The 23,510-nt window shown below is 40.0% G+C and overlaps 2 protein-coding genes across 7 annotated transcripts in view; one reads left to right on the top strand and one right to left on the bottom strand.

Annotated features, from left to right (window-relative positions):
* LYRM9 (LYR motif containing 9) overlaps positions 1-17,341 on the bottom strand; it is a 58,543-nt gene extending 41,202 nt beyond the window's left edge. The window contains exons 1-3 of one of the 3 annotated variants that reach the window (XM_068909299.1): positions 17,010-17,234; positions 16,798-16,889; positions 13,677-13,778 (exon numbers count right to left, since the gene is read on the bottom strand). In XM_068909299.1, the coding sequence (XP_068765400.1) occupies positions 13,677-13,778; positions 16,798-16,889; positions 17,010-17,043 (228 nt within the window). In that variant the 5' untranslated portion in view covers positions 17,044-17,234. Of the gene's footprint in view, positions 1-13,676; positions 13,779-16,797; positions 16,890-17,009; positions 17,242-17,289 lie in introns of those variants that run through there. The other 2 variants (XM_068909300.1, XM_068909302.1) reach the window with 2 other exon arrangements.
* Positions 17,342-17,959: 618 nt separating this feature from the next.
* The window catches only part of NLK (nemo like kinase), a 64,838-nt gene continuing 59,287 nt past the window's right edge, over positions 17,960-23,510 (top strand). For 2 of the 4 annotated variants that reach the window (XM_009690421.2, XM_009690420.2), the window contains exon 1: positions 19,063-19,661. In XM_009690421.2, coding sequence (XP_009688716.1) covers positions 19,204-19,661 — 458 coding nt within the window. In that variant the 5' untranslated portion in view covers positions 19,063-19,203. Of the gene's footprint in view, positions 18,033-18,670; positions 18,786-19,062; positions 19,662-23,510 lie in introns of those variants that run through there. The other 2 variants (XM_068909941.1, XM_068909940.1) reach the window with 2 other exon arrangements.

Raw genomic sequence — 23,510 nt, forward strand, 5'->3', positions numbered from 1 at the left:
CCTACTCTGAAAACAAATATACACTACAAAAATTACAAATAGAGAGCAACTTCAAAGTCTGCAGTGGAACTGAGCCTTCAAACTTTGCTGTTAAATATTTTCTCATCTGCAAAAACTGTTAACTATTTTAAATAGCGGTTTCTAACATTTAGAACTTTGTACAAATAACAGTTTCACTGGAATTACGTATTTGTCAGAGGAGAGCATTGCTCTGGAAAAAGCATTCCCCCACTTCAGGGCAATGCAGTAACTTCTGATAAAAATCTAGGTAGCATTAGGCCTTGACGGTTACTTGGCATTCCATTCCCCCTGCCATGAAAAGCTGCATGGGAAGTGGTACCACCAGCTCAGAACATCTAGTACACTGCTGCAGGAAGGAGGGCAGGGAGTAACTTCTTGAACAACACCCTAGTTGTACTACCAAGCTAAGTTTTTAGAAGTCAGCTCCCAGAAGGCTGCAGAAAAAAAGAAATTACTTCCTTGAGAATTTTAACTGAAATCAAATGATGCACAAAGTGGAACTGTTTTTTACAGTTCTAGCAGGCAAAAATCATCTGGGACAATCTTCCTTTTTTATAGTATTCTTATTAACACATTTTAACAGCATGCCACATGTTGCTTCAGAGTTGCACCTTGTTGTATTTTCTGGATGATTCACGTCTGGCCCTAACAGGAAAAAAAAATAATCAGGCCTCTTTTTTCCACCTGCCTGTATTATTTACAATAGCTTATTCCCAGGTTTTTGACAGGGCAAAGCATAACACAAAGGGTTTTGACCCATAGCAAGGGACATTTATCCCACACATGAAACTTCTGTGCAATCAAATATTTGACTGCACAGTGAGTAAAGTGAATCAAGTAGGGTTGACTTCAGAGAATTGGTCTAATTCCCCTATTTGTAACTTGATTAGAAGTTTGTTGAAATCAATAGATTGGATTGCACTGACTATCCAATGATCTCTGGATCATGTCTCATCTCAGATCATCTGGTACCTCATAGAAATCTTCAGAAACAGCTTGAAACAAAAGCCCAGGAAGACAACGATGACAAAAATCTGAACTGATCCATTATGCCTTCCTTTGAAGGATGTAAATGTAGTTCAGAATTTTGCCTTAAAATTGTCAAAGAATTACAAACTTACAAATCAAGGATAACTCTTATCACAGGTGAAACCTTGGATTTTTTTCAGGTACTAATTATGTCAGAACTTGGCCACATTATGGGTGACCACAGGTTGGGATGTTCAGTCTGATTTTTGACATTTATGTACTGCTAATAACCTTCTGAAGGCATAGTTACATAAAGAAGGCAGGCTCCTAGATTTAAGCATTCAAAATTGCATTTTAGCTATGGTTCATAAGAATTGCATAAAGCAGCTAAGGCCTATATTTTTTTGCAAGTTCTCTGAGGTAAAGCCTTTGCCATCCATCCACACAGCTAACATTGTCACCCAAGTTCTCAATCTCCATCTGAAAATGTACTCACCGCCCTTTTCTCTGCACTTAGTCTTGCCCTATTGTTCATCTACACCGTAAAAGGTTTTTCTAAACTGTTGCTTCAACTGTGTCAGCCTTCTCTTTGCTTTCCCTTCACCATCTTTTCCTTCTATCACATAAATAAGCTATTTGACGTCAAGTTCCTGATAGCCTATTCTCTCCCTACTTATCTCTGACACCGAGTTGTCAAATTCTGCCTCTAACCAGCCTATAACACTAACTTCCAGTATTTACTTGTAAAATTTTTTTTAAATGTACTATCTGTGTCTTGATGCCTCAAGAATTAAGAGGTAATTGTTAAAATAAAATTAAGTTTAAAAAGCTTAATTTTCCTCTTTCCCAGAATAATCACCTTAAACGCCCTGATTACAGCACACTACAAAACACCCAGTAAGACTGCATGAATCTAGGTGCTGTCATATCAAGACGCACACAGGAAAAATTCCCATAGGAGGATGGAAAAGAAGAAACCAGAAGATCAGATTCAGCTTTAGTAAAACCCAGTCCTGAGACCACTGAAGCATTCTAGCTTTGGCACAAGAATTCAGTACTGAGAGCCACCTTATGTTATTTTCATCTATCATCTGAATTTTCTTTTCTGAATGGCAGAAAAGACTTTTAATATCTATCCTAGATCAGTCCTGCAGAAAAAAATCTATTATTTAGAATCATTAATTAACATTTTATGGATATACCTGCTGCAAGTTACCCCACTAGGATATTTATGATGCCCTTTCAGAAGTACATTGTCCTTTGCTGTTAACATGTGGCTAATATAATAGCCAAAGAGCAACGTAATTAACTCCTCCATAGGCTGAAATTTAAACCAGTAATTACTTCTATAATTCACTTAGCAGAGCATCAGTCACCTTTGCTCAGAAAGCTTTCCAAATCTATTCAAAATACACCCAATTTAGCTTTGAGAACATGACCAAATAGTATCTGTTGCTGTATTTCATTGTTTAATGACAAAAACTGCTTAAGGTTTAATTTGAATTTGTACTTTGAAAGTAGGAAAAGGCCTTTGAAAAGGACAATTAATTCTTGTCAAACTTAAGGTTCCTTTACATTGTATAAAGAAGTACTGCTGTAAATTTGAATTACATTCTTAACATGTTTACTAGCTGGTATAAATCAGTTAAAGCCAATAATCTCCAGCTTGCTGTGCTTTTTATACCACCTAAAAGCCCAGTATCTTCTCTTTATCCCAGAACACAAAGCTGATCTACCCAATCACCAAGTCTTATATTTTTATATATATATATATTTTTTTTTTTATATAAGATCCTGATAATATTTCTGGATAGCCAACCATCAGTAACTTCAAAGGCTACAGCTCAGAACTCTTCTATGGTACTATAACAATTACTATCTGCTACTGTAACTCTTCTCCCCAATACCAAGCTCTTAAGTACCCCTGAAACTGTTCAAGAAAACATGAGCTTGCTTTCCATTTGTATGTGCATACTTCTAAGCAACATTGGAGCACATGTTCACACCTATTTAGGGATGAACAAAGTCTTTCTATATTGCTGCTCAATTTCTTATTTATCATTCAATTTCTTATTTATCATTCAATTTCAAACATCCTTGCCATATCCCAAAGGATCAGAAAAATACTAGAACAATAGTATATATTTAAGTATTTTCATAAATGGTGATTAAAGTGTAATTTGTCACATTTAAGAAGGCAGATGTCTGCTGTTTTTAAACACTAAAAAGTTAGATACCAAAAAGTTTAAAATGAAGAAATGGGTAGGAAAAATGACCAGGATTACACACACTCGACTCTTCTACTACAGCATAGAAATATAAAATTCTGATCCAAAGCCAGATAAATATTTTCATAGCAATCTGACAAGAAAGCTTCCTCATTTGATCACAATGAAAGAGTTAATATCTGTGACCCAAATATGGAGACCTATTTTAAACTTGCTGAAAATTGCTTTTTAATCCTAGCTCTCGAGGATTTCCTTTGAAACCATCTGCTGTGCAAACTGGGTACTCTTTTCCTGTATATATGTGGGATTACTATAATATGGATTCTTTTGTGTAACTTAATACTTTTTAGCATATTAAAAAAATATTAGTTGAGTTTTTTTTCTTTTCTGATTTCAGCCACATACCAGAAGATGACCATAAAAGTCAGTCATAAGTTCATGGCAAAAGCTGACACCTATATTTATCTTATACTGCAGTATTTACATTGAAACTCAAATCTTAATATACTTAGTCTGATGTAACATGGGATTTAAGCAAACATTTATGAGTTATTTAAGTAATGTTACTTATACACAAGCTTAAAATTAAGCTGAAGTATTTTCCTGGATGGGAATGGATTTCAGCATGTGCTTTCCCAACTAAGGTATAGTTTGGATACTGAAGACAGAATTAATATGCATGATAAGCAAAGACTGAAAAAGATTTCCAGCTATCTTCTCAAATCTGTTGTTCAGCCTTTCTATTTATTTGCTATGAACTTCTATTGAGTTGGATTTTTCTAATACAAATGTTGAAGGAAAGTGACATTTAAAGCCATATTCATAAGTAAACTGAATTTTACGATTGGTACATGCAACCATAAGTACCTTAGCAATCAACCCAATACAAAAATAAACAATGTACTGCTTATCAGAATAACCACAGTCAGAATGATTGAAATAAACATCCAGCAAGATGCATTTACAATCAGTTTATTGTACTGCTCCATAAAGTCAAAAAACAAAATCAAGATAAATAGCGAACACATTCAGCACGAAATACATTAAAATATGATTTGCCTGCAAACATGCTGAGAATAGGAAGATAAGGAAGTAACTTCCTTAATTTTAAACATTATGTGAGGTGGTACTAGCCTGTCAGAAGAGAGCCAAACCCAAACCTGTGAACTTCCTAAGCTGCAAAAAACACACTTCTGAGGAACATAGAGTATGGATTTTGTGCTAGCAGCCCTCAGAGACCTCATTCACACTGCTCCATTTCATAATGAGTCAACTAACTTATACAAGTGAATGGCAATACAAAATCCCACACCCAAATACTCCGTTCTTAACTGAAAAAAAGAACTCCATATCCCCTAAGTTTTCCCAAACGAGCAATCAGAGTTAGAAATGACTGATATACAGGAGAGATCTATACATGCTGATGTTGGAAGAATGTGGAGAGAAGAAAAAAATCCAAGCAAATCACTTTGTTTCAGCAATAACAGATGTTGGAGCACCATCCTGCAGACATGTTACTTTTAATACAAAATGGCTTATGAAGTGACTGAGGGGGTGGGGACAGAATCAATGCCCAATTACCCAGTTATTTCAGTGTTTCCGTTTTAATGAGGTTCCTGTATCATTTTGGCCTTCTAATTTTCCTTCTCTGATAATCACATGAAATTTAACTTTGTCTCAGGCACCAGTGAAAAGAGAATCAGCTGTAAAAAAAAATTCTAAAACTGCCGCTAACAGGTTCTTAAGAATGATATGTCATGCTGTCATTTACTTCTGTGGAAACCCAAAGCTATTCACAAGATCCTATGGCCCTACTTGGGATTAGACTAGCGTAACCAAGAACAAATTCAAGTCCTGTTACATCTGCTTAGATAGCCAATGGATAATAAAAGGCTGTAACAATGCTATTGCACTTGCAGATATATCAGTGCTGAAGGAAGGGGGAAAATGCATGAATAGATTAAAGTCATCTTTCTTTGGCAAAGGGATGAACTAACCGAAGCCTGGTCCACACTCCAGCTGAGGAGCAGCCTGCTAGATTGCATGCGCAGTTCACATTACCAATACAACACTACAGCTTCTTTCCACTTTCTTAAACCTGATAATGATGTTGAGGAGCTGGAGAGACACCAGGGATGTAAGCGGTGCCAGTGTTGTAGCTGCAGAGTGAAAAATGCAGCTGATGCCTGCTTAGCTTTCACCCCTTCCCCCCAGCAAATTATGTCTCCATATACAGCACAGAAAACAAAGACAAACCACAAATACACACGTGCATAAATCTATAGAGTGAAATAGAGAAACAATGCTGCCAAGCATGGCAGCAGAAGTTCAGTCTGAGAGGGCTCAGTAGGCACTTAATGGACAGAGCTGTCATTGATAACCATCCACACTCCCTACTTCTACAGAACAGTAATCTAAGAAATGCCCAACTTCTCATCAGAAGTAAGTCCGCTTCTCAGCTTACCTGAGGCAGATATGAAAAATTACATGCTGTATAGGTCCTCTCAAGGATCTGCTGAGCAGGACAGCACTACAGAGCAAAATTAGGCTTGTCCAATATTGAGACAAAAGAGCTGTCTCTTCTTGATCAAATAGATTGGTATGCAGAGCTGCAATAGTGGCTTCTGAATTGCAGCTATCATCTCAGATGGGGTTTCTCTTAAGATTGCACACTACTCTTTAATGCCATAGGTTGCTACTATGCCAACCACAGTCTTATTTACAGAATGTTTACATTCCACTTTCCTTTAGGCTGAAGTGCTTTGAATAACATTAAGATCACAAGGGAGAATAAAACTCACTGACAAGCTATAGGACGCCTGGAATTTTAACACTGCTACATTTAAGACATAGTGCCATCATAGTGGTTTCAGGGATACAGATATGTTGATGGCCATAAAAAACAAGTTTATGCACCAACTACAAACCAACTGTTGCAATTTCAGAGTCCCTTATCTTTTGGATGACACACCATTCTCTTTGGCGTAATTATTTTTGAGGAAAGTTTGATTAGCTATGCGTCATATGGTCTCTCATTAGTACTTTGCGAAATCTTTAAGCAAAGGCAATTAGCACTGCAAAAGGAGCTGTCCAAAGCTACCACACAGTTCCTCATGCTCACGCATACACCTGCAAGTTTTCAATAGCTGCCATGTGAAAGGCCTATTTTAAAACAACATCGCCCCAAATACTCTTCCCCCCCCCCCCCAACCAGATACACTCCCCACCCCTAATGCAGTCCCGGGTGTTCACAAAACAGCTTTCTTACAACTGACTTGTCCACCTATGCCATGAAAATGAGTGATACATAACTAATTGGTAGAAGTCTCCAGAGGGGTGTATTGCTGCTAGTTATCTTGATATGATAAATCCATATCCAGGAAGATAAGTTGGATGAACAGCAGAAAAGCTTTAGTTCTAGTAGGCAAGAAATTAATCTGGAAAGGAAACCCTTGAAGGGACACTAGCAAGTCATAAAGCATGGTTTGGGAAAGCATTAATAGTCTTAAGATAGAAAATGTCAATCAGCATTAGGCTCTCTATTTTTCACCTTCGTGAAAGACCGATGAAAACATTTTGCCATTTAAACTTATTATGAATAAAAACAATCTTCAAATAGTATTTTCATTTTTGAATCTACTACTTTTAGTTTTCAAATCCCCTTCCACTGAGTCCAAAGAAAATAGAAGTATTCAGATATTCACAGATCTTTAGAATGTTATTCATGTTTCTGGAAAGATTTTGCATTGGGTTTTTCTGATTAATTTCATCCATCCCTACACATATTGCTCAAACCATTAAGTGAGATAGGTACTCTATTCACTATAACCATTTTTGCCAGACAAAATAGAGAAACTGAGGAAAGCTCCTCACTGCTTATACAACACAATGCTTACAACATTAACAGTTAACTTATGTTACTGTGAGACTTGAGACTTGTGTTTTTTGCTCCCATGTACACATAATGAAATATTAATTTTCTGCAAGAAAACATCTGATTTCCAATACAGGATTCTGTGAAGTGACAGCATAACTAATGAATTCTCAAAGTGTATCTCACAGGGATAATTTCTTCATCAGCACAGTTTGCTTAAAACAAATTACAGTTCCCTGGATTTTCAGAAACAAAGCACTGCAATATATTCTGAGAAAAGACGGATGTTTTAGTTAACATAGCTCATGCTATACCTGCTACTATGTTCTCCTAGTAGTCCTGAACATTGATAGGGACCCTTCTGAGGCCATCAGGAAATTAAACACCCAAAGCTATCTCATTCAGATGGAAAAATATCAGCAAGGGCTCTTAAACTAACAAAATTCTCCATGTACAACATAATGATCATTGTCCATCTAACTGAAGAAAAACAGACCTTCTAGTCACCTGAAATACTAATTCCCAGCTCACGTGTAAATGAAGATTTCCTAACCATTTGCCTTTTCTTAGCGAGCAGATTTGAATCAAGAGAGCAAATAGGTTGCGTGACATGTAAAAAAAAAATCAGATGCCAAATTAAGTAGGAGACTATATTTGCAAATGTGTTTACTCAACATAGAACTGAGAGTTGTAAAGTATGTGATTACTGTCAGAGATTTGTCCTCACTGAGGAACTACAGCCAAATAACAGCTTCACACAATACATACTAGATATTATCTTGATACTAGTCATATGATACAGAAAACAAGGGAATCAACAGCATCTGGCAGCAATAGCAGTTCAACAAACTTATTCAAAATGTTATAGACTGCATAGGGCTATAGTCACATAGGCTTTACTAAGACACATTAATCAGCTTCCTTGGGAGTTCGGCCCATGCACCACAGTATTTTACATCCTAATCTTCTACACACAAGCCCAAGGTTGCCCAGATGCTCTGCTGGGGTCAAAGAATCAAAATGTATGTTAATCCACGGCAAAAATAACCAGCATCAGTTAATAACTCTGGCACTTGATTCATTGGCTCCGACAAAAACGTAACAGGCTCAGACAAGCAGCATTGGTACAAACATCCATTGCACAAATTCACAAAAGTTAGACAAAGCACACGTTAAATGTTTTGTATTTTCAAGTCAGCCGAAAAGTGCTGTGAGAGTTCTAAACATGGTGTTGGGTCGAGATGCCCAGTCCAAGATGATTCAAACAGATTCTGTGCGCAAAGACTGCATCTACTTTGAAAATATTCTAAAGCTTTTCATGAGTAAACAGAATAAAGCAACTAATATTGCAAGACTGTATTTGTACTTCAGTTTGCGCTACTATTACACAGGTGATATATGACAGGATCATTTTCCCAAAGGAATGCTCTTATGCTGCAGTCTGTCCTTTACATTGATACAGTGCAATATCAAGCACAAGGTTGTCCCACAATTAGCCTTTCAAGGTAAATCGTACTATATGCCCCTATTCCTATGGCCTGCATGCTGCCAAGAATACGGCCCACAGACTTCTCAGAACGTTAACTGCTAAATCACTGCATTAGTGCGAGATAATGCTGGTTTTAGGAGAGTGTTCTTACAAGTTTGGGCATCTGCCATACATACAGATGATTCTAGCCTCTTTAATGCTATATGTTATTATTTTTACCTCATGAGCCTTCTTATGCGTGCCTAATGATTACATTGAAACATGCAAGCACAGTGCCTTACTATTATGTCAAGAATAAATTACTACAAGTGATGTATCTGTATATACATAAAGTAGTAGTTGGTTTGAATGTTTTCGTCTACCCCTTCCTGAAACAAGCCATATTTATTTGTTGGATCTACCTGAAGGCTATCTTCATTATCAGTCAAACCCTTCAGGAAGAAGGTGACTCCAAAGCTGCTATTCTGTACACGGTACTCATGGTTACGAGGCAGTAACACACAAAAAATACCTTATTTGGCCAAGTTTAATGCAGAAGACGCACTCCTTGATTCTGATCTTATCTAACCCTACATAAATATTAAGTAATTCCATTTAAATGAAGGGTGACAAAGACTCTTGGTTCTTACCTTGAGCCCACTCACATTAACCTTCCTTTAACACAGTGTTCTTATTAGCCTAAGAAATGAAAAGATTTAAAACAGTAAAAGATTTGCTTATGATTAAGCCCACTAACTTTAGTCAATTTCTGTACTGTAAATAGAGATACTTTGGTGTAAGTATTTGCAAACTGTTTTTTGTCATCTCTTTTTGGTTTTCAAAGAACAGAAGGGGCTTCTTGGGAAGGAAAAAGTCCTAAAAGTTTTGAGATGCCTAAGGAAGAACCTACTTTTACACATCTCTCCAAGATTTTCACACATGCTACCGTGATCTGGTACAGAGATGAAACTGACTAAGAAAACTGACTAATGTAATTGCATTGTTGTTTAGAAATAAAATGAAGCAAGCAATTTTTTTTTTTAAAAAGAGAAACCTTGATCTTTAAGCTATTTCTGTTGTAACATAGTTGAAGAAACTTGCTTCTGAAAGAGTCCAAAAACAAAGAACCCATGGAGGTCATTTTGAAAGAAGCCATGCCAACTTACATGAACAGAGGATTTGGCCTAATAAAGTCCATTTCAAACTAACATTAGGGACCAAAACCTACCATCAGAAATACTAGATATAAGTCTGGAGTAAATATGAAAACTTCACATTTGTGATATCTAATAAGCACAGGCTCTAAGTCACATTAGCTACAACATATCTTCTATGCAACAATCTTAAGTTATTTGGCATTACATGATCTTAGTGTACTGCAGTACAATTCTGAAGATAGAGCAAAATGTTGTCCTGAATCAGGAGATAAGTTTGTTTTCTATTACTTTCCAGAGGTCTTGATCCCATATACATTCGTATCTTGACTCTGCATGACAAATAAAGTAAGATTGACAAGATGACAAGAAATAATCACTACTCCGTAGCTCAGTGAAAAATGGTCTATTTAAGTTGCATTCTCCAGATTGCCCTGCTGTAACAGATAGGTGTGCTTCTTGTAGAGATGTCAGTTTCAAAATTATTTGGTTTTAACTGTTTCCATTATGCACTGTTCTTTTTTGATACTGAATGTATATGATCTATTATACAACTCCAAGAACTCTGACATGGTAAGGGTGAAGGGTTTGAGCTACTATACTAGAAAAGATTAGTCATTACACAAAAAAGCACTAAGAAGCTATCTAAACTTGAAATAAAAAAAGAACAGGTTGGACTTTGTGTTATCATTTTACTGCTACAGCAAAAAAAAAAAAAGAAACAAAACAGAGTTTAATGGCCTAGAAGTTTAATCTCCTACCCAGTATTTCACTAAATCAGATCTGTGGAATATAGGGTCATAATATATCTATTCTGACATAGCAGTTTTTTGCACTCACTTTGCACTGGTGTAATTGAACACAGAACAAGAGATAATCATGACTACTAGTGATGATATTGCCAACAAAATGTTTAGCAAGAGGCATACACAGAAGTATACAATCAATTCAGATGAATTCAATTGTTTTGTTCAATATATTGTCACTGGAATCAATGCCAGAACAAAAGCTAGCCCTAAGATAACCAGAGCAAGAAGTCAGGTCTCTGAAAGATGGTATTTCCAATAATACCACCACAGCAGTAGTATTTTCTATTTTACTAGAATCTAAAAATCTAGAAAATTCAACATATCATACCTCTTCTTCTTCCCTTCCCTCCACCAAAAAAAAAAATTAAAAAAACCCACTGAATAAGAAGTGTTGGAGAAACATTAAGAGCTAGGATATTATACTTATTGTATCTATTTCAGTTTGAAGGAAAAGACAGTAACCTATCCTTCTCTTCCTACTCCATAAAACGTTATTTAGGGATACCGCACAGACATAAGTGGTATGTGGCAGTGCTTTCAATTCTCCACTTTCTAGGGAAGATAAGTTGTGGAGCTATTTTAAGAAGGTCTCTCATTCACAAAGGTCTCCAATTCAGTCTTCAGAGAGAGATGATTTTCTTGCTGTTTCAAGATCTTTGCTGGCATGACATTTGCTTCAGAGGGAGTTCATTTGCTGCTCCAATATCAAAATGGAGCAAACACAGCTGCCAGGAGAGGGATGAAAGGAAATGCTGGTGAAAGAGCAGCAGGGTCTTTTCTGGTGCAAAGAAACAGAGCAGAGAATTGCAGAACTGTCACTTTCTCCAAAAAGCCACAGGAGATAAAAGACCTCCCCTCTACCTCCTGCAACTGGTGTTCAGCAGCAAGAAGGGAAATAAGACAGAATAAGAGCTCGATAAATAAACAATTAGGCCCAATTCTTTAAACAAATTATGATAAATCCACTTTAAGCATCTGAGCGCTCCCATTTAGAGTCAAGCTCATGCTTAAGCTCTGTGGTGAGCAAAGGATTCAGTAACTCCTCCAGAAGAGTCAAAAGAAAACACTTCTGGCTAGAAAGCACTGGAGGTTACACAGTTCAGTGTTTTGGAATTAAGCCTTTGGGATGAAATCAAGCCCCACTGCTAATCATGATCTTTGTACTCGTATATACAATTTATTGCATACACTTGGGACAAAGCCATCAACTGCAACATGACAACCACAAAAATGACACTAAGAGCTGCAAACAGGGCTGACAGTCCAGCAAATCAACATAAGCATGTGTAGACTCTGATCTCTAACATCAGAGACGTGCACTAAGATGTTATCTTAGCTAACACCATCTGTCACTTTTATCAGTTGTCCCCCACCCCATATCTCGTTCACATCTGTACAGTTTTAGTCAAATAAGTATACACTCCATCTTTTTACCAAATCTCTCAAGAAGTGGCAGAGTTCCCTCACAGCTGCTTTAGAGAACAAAGTGAGGGTCATCTTAGTAAATGCGTCTTATTAAGACTAACTTTATTCTAGATCATTCACTTGTTTTAACAACTTGATATTTCTTCACTTCCTCATTAATACATTGCCCACCTTCTCACTAGTACATTTCCCAGAGATTTGTCCCTCATTCGACAATATGAGCAGAACCCTGTCTTCTTAGATGAAGGTATATTGGTATCTTCACAATATCTTCATTCCTAAACAGAGTTATGACAAAGTATTCCCCTCTCCCCGCTTCTTTACTGCATTTTATTAATAGATGAATTGATTTCTTTGCGGTTTTGTAGAGAAAAAAGTTCTTAAAGATTAAAACTAAAGTTATTGTTCCTAAAGAAAAGGACTAGTACATATCAACAGAAATTTTAATCCTGTAGATATTTTGTGTTTATTAGTGTTTACTCTTATACATTAAGATCACCAATTAGAACAATTTTTCTGACTAACCAAAACCCCTCAAATTAACATGCATTAACATAATGCTGTGTTTATGATATTTTATTAGCTTCAGTAGGATTTCTGAATAAAATATTATCGGGGTGTTACAGATTACTGAGGAATGCATCTGCAGAGTTGTGTACTGAGGTATGTGTGGGCTTGTCAAACACCCACATGGTAAATTATCAGTAGTGCTGCTCAGAGTATCCCTTTTTTGGATCAAAGGCAAAAATCTATACAAGCATTTCATTATGCTTTGTTCCATTTAATGTTATTTTTGCATTCATGGGTCACAAGAAAAATTACATGCATAAGTGCTGAAGGACATTCATGTACAATACTCAGCCATAACACTAAGACGACTTATTCTAACATTTGAATTCTTGCTTTCACAGCTAGTTCTTACGGTACAAGAAAAGAAGAAGTCTATGCCTGGAACTGAAGTATAACACTTTACATAGTACAATAAGATACCCTCTTTTGTAAAGAACTTTAAGGCTGCTGAGGAGTATCAAAGAAATAGAATAGGCTGATTACACATTGTCTTCTACCGCTTACCCTTGTGCGGAGCGCTGTCAAAAAGATTATACCTCTGCAATGCAAGCGGCAAATTCAAAGGGAGAATAAAAGGGTCAGAAAAGCGTCAGAAAAAAAGATGACTGAACTTGATGTAGCAGATTTTCATTAAGGGACAAGGCTGTGCCTGTATTACTAGTGTACAATATTTACTTTTAAATGTAGTTTTTAAATGGGTTTAGCTAAGAGTGTCTGACAAATCTAGATATACTAGTGTTCAGTGATACTCAGCAGTTTTGCTATGGCTTTACAGCACCCTTGCTGTGAATAAAATCGTAAGAGACAGATGCATGTCCCCATGAATAACTGCCTTCGCCAGTAAGAGATTAGAATTGATCTGTCATGTTTCATCAGCAGCAGTCACCAATCACATATCTCCATGCATCACTGGAGATGACAAATTAGTTGCAATCAAGCTGGGCTTTGGCAGGATCTGGAACAGTGTTTCTACTCGCCCAGTTCAAATTACTATAGTTAGATTTTGCCAGCTTACTCACCAAGCAGCTCAGAATCAATCGGACTACTCACAAAGCGATCTTGCTCAAAGTTATATAAGCCAGCTCCGTAATGAGCTCCCCTCAGCAGGCTTGTGCTTCCTGTACCAAGGCATTAAATAAAAAAGCAGCACTGACTTACAACAATACACGATGAATTCACTCTGCCGCCCTGTTGTAAGTAAGATTGATTCATATAACAGGTCACACTTATTTCAAGCAATAGGTTTTCCTCAGTACAGACCTGAGACAAAACAAAAAGTCTATTAGAAATTACAAGTCTGCAAGTTTCACTTTTCCTCAACATTCTTTTAAAAGCTCTTTCCTTAAACATATCCCAGTATGAATCAGCGTGGATCTTGTTCCCCTTACCTTTCATAGTATTAAGTGCCTAAAAAGCAGCTGAACTGACAAAGCTAAGCTTCACAGCATGACACAGACCAAGGACACCAATTAAAGGGTTTATAAACCCAATACAGAAGGAAGATATACTTGCTCGGGTGGGTCTTTCAACGCTGGCATCTGACATGCCTCCATATGGAGGCCTAAGATAAGTGCATCCCTTCAGCTGCCATCTCAGTCTTTCGCCTAACTGAAAAGACCTGGCTCTACTTCAAAGAGCAAATAAAAGAGAGATAAGGTTGTACAAGACACAACCAAACTTCACTAGTGAAGTAACTTTTAATCAAATAGAAACAAACCCCAAAGATGTGGGTCCCAGTTTTTACTTCTAGCTTATAGACATGGAAATTGGAAAGCATGACTTGTAGTAGTGCAGCTAGCAGAAGAATCGGTGGAAGTGCCAAGACTGCAATCTTGTTCTCCTCTCTTCTGCTCTTACTGCAGAAAGCTGATCGACAGCTCAGACAGAACTGGCATGTAGCTGCACTGAAATACAATGGCTTCTGCACTCTGTCAAAAGTGCTAATAACCCTTTTAGAGTATTTCTACAACAAGATACTTATAATATAACTGAAAAAAAAAAGGTCACCAAGGATCTGATTCACTGAAACTGATAGGAAAAAAGTCTTATGATAATCAACAGGAAGTCAGTAACTTTAGACACGTAAACAAGTGGGTGGGCGGGGAGACAAACTCTTATGCTGATATAGTTTAGGCAACTAGCCCCACTCACCAAATAACAGACCCAGCAGTTGTTCAAGACCACTTGGTGGCAATATATAAATAAGCATCCAGACTGAAGGCTGTGTGAGCTGGAGGAACTGGTTACCCTTTTTTCCTTTTTTAATCTTTATGAAGTGCTTTGACACCTACTAAGAATAATCTCTGTCCAAAAGCTAGAAGCTTTTGGTGGTAATCATGAGGAAAAAAGCAAATTAACAATACAAGACTTACGAAAAGTGCAGCTCTGGTATTACTTCACTTTTTCTGAAGTCTAGTATTTTTCATGAATAATGCAGACAACATTAATGACATCAGAATGCATCATGTGATACTTGCAATGCAAAGCTACACATACGTAATACATCCTCAGCTACAAAGATGCGGAGACTCCTGCAGCAAGCGATGCAGTACGTCTCTTCACTATTTAACTATAAGGAGCCTACAGAGATTAGGCTCCTAAATGAGTCAAAACTGTACATGCTTACTTCTCAATAAACTAAAACTCTTGTAATGACTGCTTATGCTAGCAAAAAGGTTGGCTTTTTCCACATCACTGATCATTGAGTTTATGACCATATATTCAAGTATAGGCCAGTGGCAATAACTACTACTTTCCCCTTCCTTCCCACCATAGCATCTGAGGATTGACTTCCACTAAATATGCTAGTAGAAACTCATCCTCTGCTGTAAATCCATTGATTAAAGAAGTGTGATCCAATTAACTTAGTAGTGTACCTAACAAAAAATTAATACAGACTTCTTCAGACTTGAAAAATACCACTGAAATATTCATCTGCAAATGTATTTAGAGTCCAAGTTTCCACACAACAATGCTTATTAAGCACTTGCAAAAAGTCTTTTCAAGTAGTAGAACTGAGCAATAACAGAGCAGGAAAAAGTTCATACTGGAAATGCATGGGAGAATTTTAAGAGTCCTCCATTCCTCACACCACTTTCCTATGCCCAGGCCCACTCAATTTACCCTGTATCTACTTCCTTCTGTTGTCCCATACTTACTTTCCAGAGTCTGAGGGGAAGTAGAGACCCAAAAGTATCCTTGATACATGCCCATATTAAAATTCACATTCACAGTTTGTTAACAACATCAATTAAAACTTTTAATAGGCTTTTAGAAATACAAGATTAAATATTCTCTCCCTTCTTTCAATAGGCAATACTATAAATGGCTTTAATGCCAAATCTACTTTTTTTTTTTTAAAATGAAACTGTGACATTATAGCAACTCCACCATAATTCCAGTTTGGATTATTAGCTAACAACGTTTGCAAAACACCATTAAAATAGTCTTAACAAGGAATCGTAACTTATTTCCAGCAACACTCTTAAAGAATAGACAAAAAGTATCCAAAATCCATTCTTAAAACTTGATGCAAAATGCTTGATCTTTTAGAAACTGCAACAGACTTTCATATTAAACTATAATCCCCTTTCCTCCATCCTTTTTGAAAAGTCCAGTGATTTCATTGACTTTTCAGAGACACGCAGAAGAGGCAGATTACAGGAGTTGATACAGGACCATAAGGGATCTGCTGGCAGAACTTCAGCAGCATAACTGTACCACCATATTTCTGTCTGAACAGGGAAAATAATCTTCAGTCAACCTCAACCTGCCCATAACAGTGATACCTGTAAATTCACTTTTAGTCATTTATCCTTTAGAACTGCTTACTTAATTTAATCACAGAATTAAAAAAAAAAAATTTAGAACACTCAGTTAACAAGTTTCTGTGAAGTAAAGCCACCCATTAGACATGATTAACATTCACACAAACTCTGAAGTGTTAAAACAATCAAATTTTTAGTATTTTAAGAGAACATTCATGCTTTAAAGAACCACATTGCATTTCCCAAGCATGTAGATTAACAGAATAACAACCAACACTAAGAAATAGTGTACCATGCTCCTAGGTTACCATGTACCTCACGTTTTAAAGGCAACTTCTGAGTGCACTAGTAAGTACGCTGCAGTAGGCCTTGAGGAGAAAAAAAAAAACAAACTTAGTTAAAGGGGAGTTGGCTACCATATGTGTTACTAGCTATCTGCTGAAGAGCCCCAAAACATTTCTTCTTGAGCTAAGGGAGAGAAGCTGTTTTTAAAGCATGACACTGTTTCCTACCTGCTTCACAAGCCTACTTGCAGAGCTCAGGCCCTCACTGCCAGTGCTCTGCAGCCTCCCCAGCCTTGCTTGCTTCAAGCCAGCTCCACTTTCTGGTTTTCAAAACACAAAAACCACCTGTAAAGACCAGGCCCTGCTTTTAAAGGCCATTCACGATCCTGCCAACTGAGCTGGGCGAGTTTCTTTTGTGAAAGTCGGCGTTTTGCAATCACCTTCCTCAGGAGAGCAGGGCGACAACAAAGCCATCTACCTCACACCACTGAGCTCCTCTTGCCTCGCTCGGCCTCGGCGGGCAGAGGGCAGGCCAGCGCCGGGGCCAGAGCAGCTCGCAGGGCCCCACCGCCGCCTCGGGGGCGGCCGGTCGCCCCAGAGGGCAGCGGGCGGGCACGGAGCCTCAGCGCCCCCGCCTCAGCGCCCCCGCCTCAGCGCCCCCGCGCCCGCTCGCCTTCCCGCCGCGCCCGCAGTGACCTCCGCGCCCCGCCGCGTCCTCACCTCACCCCGCCCCGGGAGCTCCATTGGCCCCGCCTCCCGCTCATCAGCCCGCTCCCCGCCGCCCATTGGCTAGCCGCGCACCTGCGGCGGGGCGCATCGGCGACTTCCCCGTCCGTCACAGACCGCCTCGCGCTGCCATTTGAAGAATAACGGCTTTTTAACGTCTGCACCTGCGGATCACTCGTGAGGAGAGCTGTCAATCACCCCGCTTCCTCACCTCCGAGTACTATTGGCCCAGTAACCCCTTTTTGGGCTTTCGTTTCTCCTCATTGGCTAACTGGATCGGATAGGGCGCTGTGATTGGGCAAAAAGCAGGACTGGGGGAGGGACCCAATTTAGGGGGCGAGCCAATTGGCCAGTCGGCTGGAGCGGCACCACGTGATTGGTAAGAGAGGTGAAGAAGGCGGGGCCAGCCGAGGTGAGGGTTGTATGAGGTGAGGGAATCTCGCGGGGTCTCGCCAGCGCTGGGCGCGGAGGCGCGCGGTGATTGGGCGGCGGGGGTCAAGTGGGCGGGACCGAGTCAGGGAGTCTCTGCAGCGGCCGAGTCCTATGGGCCGGGCGCGCTGGGTCCCGCTCGGTGATTGGGTGGGGGCGGCTCTCGCGGAGCCTGGCGGGCCGGGCGCGATTGGCTGCGGGCGGGTGTCGGGCGCGCGCCCCGCATGGGGGCGGGGGGGGCCGGCGGGGGGAGGGCAGGCCGGGTGCGCGTGCCCGCTGTGCGCTGCGCGCTGGGGCTCCGTGAGGAGGTGAGTGGCGGCGGCGGCGGCGGCGGGTCGGGCGGCCGAGGCGGCGGCGGCGGCGGCGGCCGGGGGGCGGAGCGGCGCTGCGCGGCGGGGGCCTGAGAGCCCCCCCACCACCACCCTCTGCCCCGCCGCACGCACGCACGCACGCACGCAGCGGAGACCCCCTCCCCCCACCCGGCCCCGGTCCTTCCCCGCCCCGCCGCAGGGGGGGCTGCAGCCGCCCGCGCCCCCCGCAGAGCCGCCGCCGCCGCCGCCGCCGCCGGCGCTGGGTCAGGCTGTCAGGGCGCCGCCGCCGCCGCCGCGGGCGGGGGCCGGGGCGCCGCCGCCGTCCCCGCGCCGCTCCCCATCGCATCCTCCCCCTCGCCCCTCTTTCTTCTCCCTCCCCGCGCTCCTTCCTGTCATTCATTTGTCACTTTCCCCGCTCCCATTCCCCCCGCACCTCCGTCTCCCTCGCTCTCCTCTGGGCTTTCTTTTTTTTTCCCCCCCCCCCCTTCCCTTCCCCGTCCCTTTCCCTTCCTCCGTCTATTTTTATCTTCTTTTCATTCTCTTCTGCCCTCCCCCTGCTTGTCCTCGTCCTGCTCTCCTCGCTCCTGCCCTCCCTCCTCACTTTCTCTGGGTGCTTGTGTGTGTTTCAGGCCTTCCAGGAAAAGTTGCAAACTGCAAGTTCTTTGCTATATTCGAGGGAGCAGGTGCATAAAGGAGGGAGCTATGTAGGAGGTGCCTGGGCTCTCTGGGGCGGTCGTGAGGAGATCCAGGGTGAGGATGTGGGAATGGAAGGGGTAGACTTGTCAGTCCTCTCAGGGTATTCCAGGGCAGAGACTTCCAGTCCTCCTTCTGGAGGCAAGGGGGATTGATCCCTGTATTTCCAAAAAAAAAAAAAAAAAAAGGTGTGAAACGAGACCCAACCCAGTTGCCCAAGGATGGAGTTTCAGTAGCCAACCACAGCTGGACTCTTGGGGGACAGGGGGTTTTGTGCACGCTGGCTCGTACACACATGAAGAGGTTCTCCAAATTTTTTGGCTTCGTGAGGCGATAAGGCCGGTTGAGCTCAATGATTTTAAAGGTGGGCCGTGTATGATGAAACCCAACTTCTTTTAAAGTGTAGCAAATTTCATTTTTATGGCCAAATGACAGCTTGACCCAGTTGTTATCCAATCAAAGGGCATTTTTTTGAATGTCTCTTTGTGGCACAACAGCCAACGCAAAAATGATGGCGGCTTACAATGGCGGTACGTCTGCAGCAGCAGCAGGTCACCACCACCACCATCACCACCACCTTCCTCACCTCCCTCCTCCTCACCTCCATCACCACCACCACCCTCAACATCACTTGCATCCAGGCTCTGCAGCTGCGGTACATCCCGTACAGCAGCATGCCTCTTCGGCAGCTGCGGCCGCAGCAGCTGCGGCCGCGGCCGCAGCAATGTTAAACCCAGGGCAGCAGCAGCCATATTTCCCATCACCGGCACCGGGTCAGGCCCCTGGACCAGCTGCAGCAGCCCCAGCTCAGGTGCAAGCTGCAGCAGCTGCTGCAGTTAAAGCGCACCATCATCAGCACTCACAACATCCACAACAGCAACTGGATATTGAGCCGGACAGACCTATTGGATATGGAGCCTTTGGTGTTGTCTGGTGAGTAAAGAAAAAAACTGATCCAATTTTTTCCTTTTCATTTTTTACCAAATCATAATTCATTCTTGTTTTTGTCATTTGAATCAGGGTACAAGAAAGCTGCTTACTACAGATTTTTTTAACTGGTTCTTGTCTGTTAGCAAGTTGGCTTCACTTGTTTTGGTGGCCATAACAAGGTGTAGAGTGGTGAACGACAGCCTCCTACTAACAGGCCCCACCGTCAGTCTCTTCTGAGACAAATGCAACGTGTTTACGTGCCTCCTATAATTTATATTAGAGGATGTATTCTGCATAGCTAAGCTGTATTTTAAATTTCAGGTTAACAGATGAGCATTAGAATATATGTTTTGACTTGATGTACGAGGTAGAAATTGAAAGCATATCAAAACACCTTTCTTCAGTCATCTGCCAGGATCTTTCTCTAGGAGACTGTTTGACCTGCGGTAGCAGACTATATGCTACTTAAAACAGCAATACCTGAACTTTGCTCTCTTCTCATAAAAGTAAACGTTTTTTCTGTCTTACTGTAGTCCTGCCCACAGTTCTACTGTTCCCCCAGCTACTATTTCAGAGGATTTTGGTCAGTAAAACATAATATTTTCTACTATATTTATTGACCACCTCAATTTCATGTATTTAATTATTATCCCTCAGTTTCACTGAGGCAAAATCAGCATGATTTTTGTTTTTTTTATAAACTGTATTCCGATTTGCTATATTCTGTAATGTTCATTAGAAACATGAAAGATGCCTTAGTCTTGTTTTTGAGAACAAGCATACTGCAGCAAACTTCCCGTATCACCAAGTTTAGAGTATATAACTGTGATGTGTCCCTGCAGAACTTTCCACAGTATTCATGTATAAGCTTCTGTGTTGCTTAAGGAGTTTTGCTGTCTGTAATTAAATTTTACTGAGATAGAAGTAATACATGACTGGAGTTGCAGGCTGTACCAGCATACAGTGGCAAAGTGCTTTATTTACAGTAGGGGCCTAAGAAAGAACAAGATGTGTTATTCCTTCCCCCCGCTCTTAAAATTGGTAATTCATAACGTATCAGACCAATGTTTGTAATAAAATCATATTTTTAAGAAGATGGAACAAATGGCATGAGCTAGGCATAGGTTAATGTTATAGTTGATCTTGTGTTCCTTAATTCAGAACGCGTAGGAAGTTAATTGAAATGCTAAGTTTTCAAAGTCAGATATGTGACGTTTTCCATCTAGTGCTGCTGTGTTCTTGTATGGTACAGTACAAAAGAGTAAATATAAAAGAATGAAAACTGAATTCTGCAGTAAATATATATCTAAAGACTATTTCCATCTGTTCGTATATTTATTTCCTGATCAAGTGTGTATCTTTTAAATTGTAATTCTTCCAGGCTTGGTTTAATTCAGGCTATTATGTAAGGTCAGACCTTGTTATCATTTGGTACAAGTATTTTGTTTACTGGTATGTATTTCCTAGGTCTCTGCTTTCTATTTTATTTGGAAGAAAAAAAAGGTGCAGAGAGATCTGCTTTCATAATATTCAGTAGAATAAAAGGTGAAGCTTACATATTTAAATTTATCACCATTAAGAATGCTGAGAAGAAAAAGGAACAGTTCTTTGGGTAGAAGAAAGGTGTAAATTCGTGCGCTAGACTGACATGAGGTACAGCGGTGCCAAAAGTTTCCGCTGATCCTGAGACCTGATTGTAGAACTGCAGTCACACAAACGCAAGTTGCCGCTAGTGGGACTATGCTTGCAAAGTTGTAACTACAGCTTTTATTTCAAGATAACTAAATAAAGGGAGGGGGGGGCTAGATAAAATAAAAGCGGAAGTTTGGAGATCAGCTCTTCTTTGGTATAGTTATACATCTGACTGAAAGCATAATTGGTTGAAATTTAGTTCCCCTTTTGCTCACATATATTTGAATTAAGTGGTCACTGTTAGGCTTTTGTGTTTAATATTAACTTCTGGAGGTGAATGAAGATTGAATTTTAAGAATCTGGGTAAGCAAGAATTAAACTGAATTTTAGATTTCATTGAAAACATGAAAGAATTCCTGCGTGATTTTATTTAAGCCATATGAAATAATTGAAATGAACATGTATTCCATTATTTATAGGTTAAGTTAATTTAAATATGGAAAATGTGTACTTTGGTACAAGCGTAACATAAAATTTTTAATAAAATAAGACCTAAACTAATTGTAAGTAAGGCCTCTGTTCCACCTTGCTTATCTGCATCTCTTTCTGAGCATGTATTGGTACTATTAAATGACTGGAAAGTTCATATATGGATTTCTGAGGGAAATTGATGTTATTCGACAGATAGAGGAAACATTTGATGAAGTAATCTTTCATCTTACCACTCTGATTTGTCATTGAATTGTCTAGGAAGATGCAACTTATCATAACTGCAGCTGTGTCTAGCTAGTCAAGTAAGTTTTCAGTAGGGAGTGGTGTTGAGTTTCCCATTAGCTTGCTGGTAAAGATTTTGACTTGGCGTTTGAATTAGCATTTGTCATTCGTTCATTTGGCTGGTGCTTTATGATGTTTTGGTGTGGCTAATGTGCTGCTGTAGTTTTTCACTCATGAGGAGCCAAAGCATCATGCTTCAGCATTTTTGTTATTAACTCGTGCAGGCTTGTATTGCCGCCACTCTTATTTGTATACACAAGCTGTATCCTTGTTTATCTAGTCACCATTACATTTTAAATCAACTATCCTTGGTATGTTATCTCCTTTGACTACATGTGGATTTTGAAATGAGTTTAACCCCACTGGGAAAGTAGAAAAGAATCTCTTGAACAGTCAGGATTGAATTGCTGTATTTTTCAGTTTTCATATTTTAAAACAGAATGAAGATGTGCATACTGTTGCAATATCAGGGTGTTTGGTGTTTCTGAGCTGTGGTAAAAGTGGGGGGAAAAAGCTGCTGAAGCAGGAAAAGATGTATAGGTACCTTGTCCCAGGCTCTGCAGAGCTGCTTAACTGAATTCTAGTTTGGCAAATTACCAAGAAACAAGTTGTTTATTTAATTTGCTGAAAAGCGAGCAGTTTGCTCTTTAACTGTTCACTATTAACACATTTTTAAAAAGTATTGAAGGAAATCCAGATTTTATTTTCAGTGAAAATTCTGTTTGTGCCTTGTGTTTCAAAACTTGCATGTGAAATTTGGAAATCTTATGTATATTCTAAGAATATAGAAGGAGCTGTCCTTTGCAAGGGTGCTCCCTGATTTGCTGGGGAGACATGCTACTGCCATCTGGTGGGATTCCTTAAAAAAAAAAAAAGTTAAAAAAAATCCAGTGAACATACTATGGCTCATAAGTTTGGGAGTGAGGGGTAAAAAATTATAGCTCTGCAAGAAGAATGGAGAGGAGCTCATGCCGTTTTCAGGAAAGATTTCTAGATCGGTGAAGAGGAACTGCAACTTCTGTGTAGGTAGATAGGGAATAATTACTTTTGCTACTGGTTCAAGCTGTTGATGCTGCTGTTTAAGATTCTACCAAAATGTCTGTTGGTTGCGATACATCCACTTCCCTGGGCTAAGAAACTCTGTAAGGTGTGTGGGGATTGTGTTTGTCTCGTATGTGTCTCTAATTCTGAAAAGTAACTGTGGTTCATCAAAGGCTGTGAAATAAAGCAATCTGCTTTTTTCCTTTTTAAAAGTAATGTTATAAGACAACTCAGTGGCAAATGTGTTATAAATGGCAATAGACAAAAGTATGTAACGTCTTTTAAAAAAAAAAGTCCTAATTTGCACAAATTTAAGCTGCAGTGTCGTTTTCAAGGTATCTGCTTCTAGTACTTTTTATTCAGAAAGTCAGATAGCAGAATAACGTTCCAAAGAGTTTAGCTGTT

The sequence above is a fragment of the Struthio camelus genome, chromosome 16 (assembly GCF_040807025.1).
Source record: "Struthio camelus isolate bStrCam1 chromosome 16, bStrCam1.hap1, whole genome shotgun sequence".
Taxonomy (NCBI): Eukaryota; Metazoa; Chordata; class Aves; order Struthioniformes; family Struthionidae; genus Struthio; species Struthio camelus.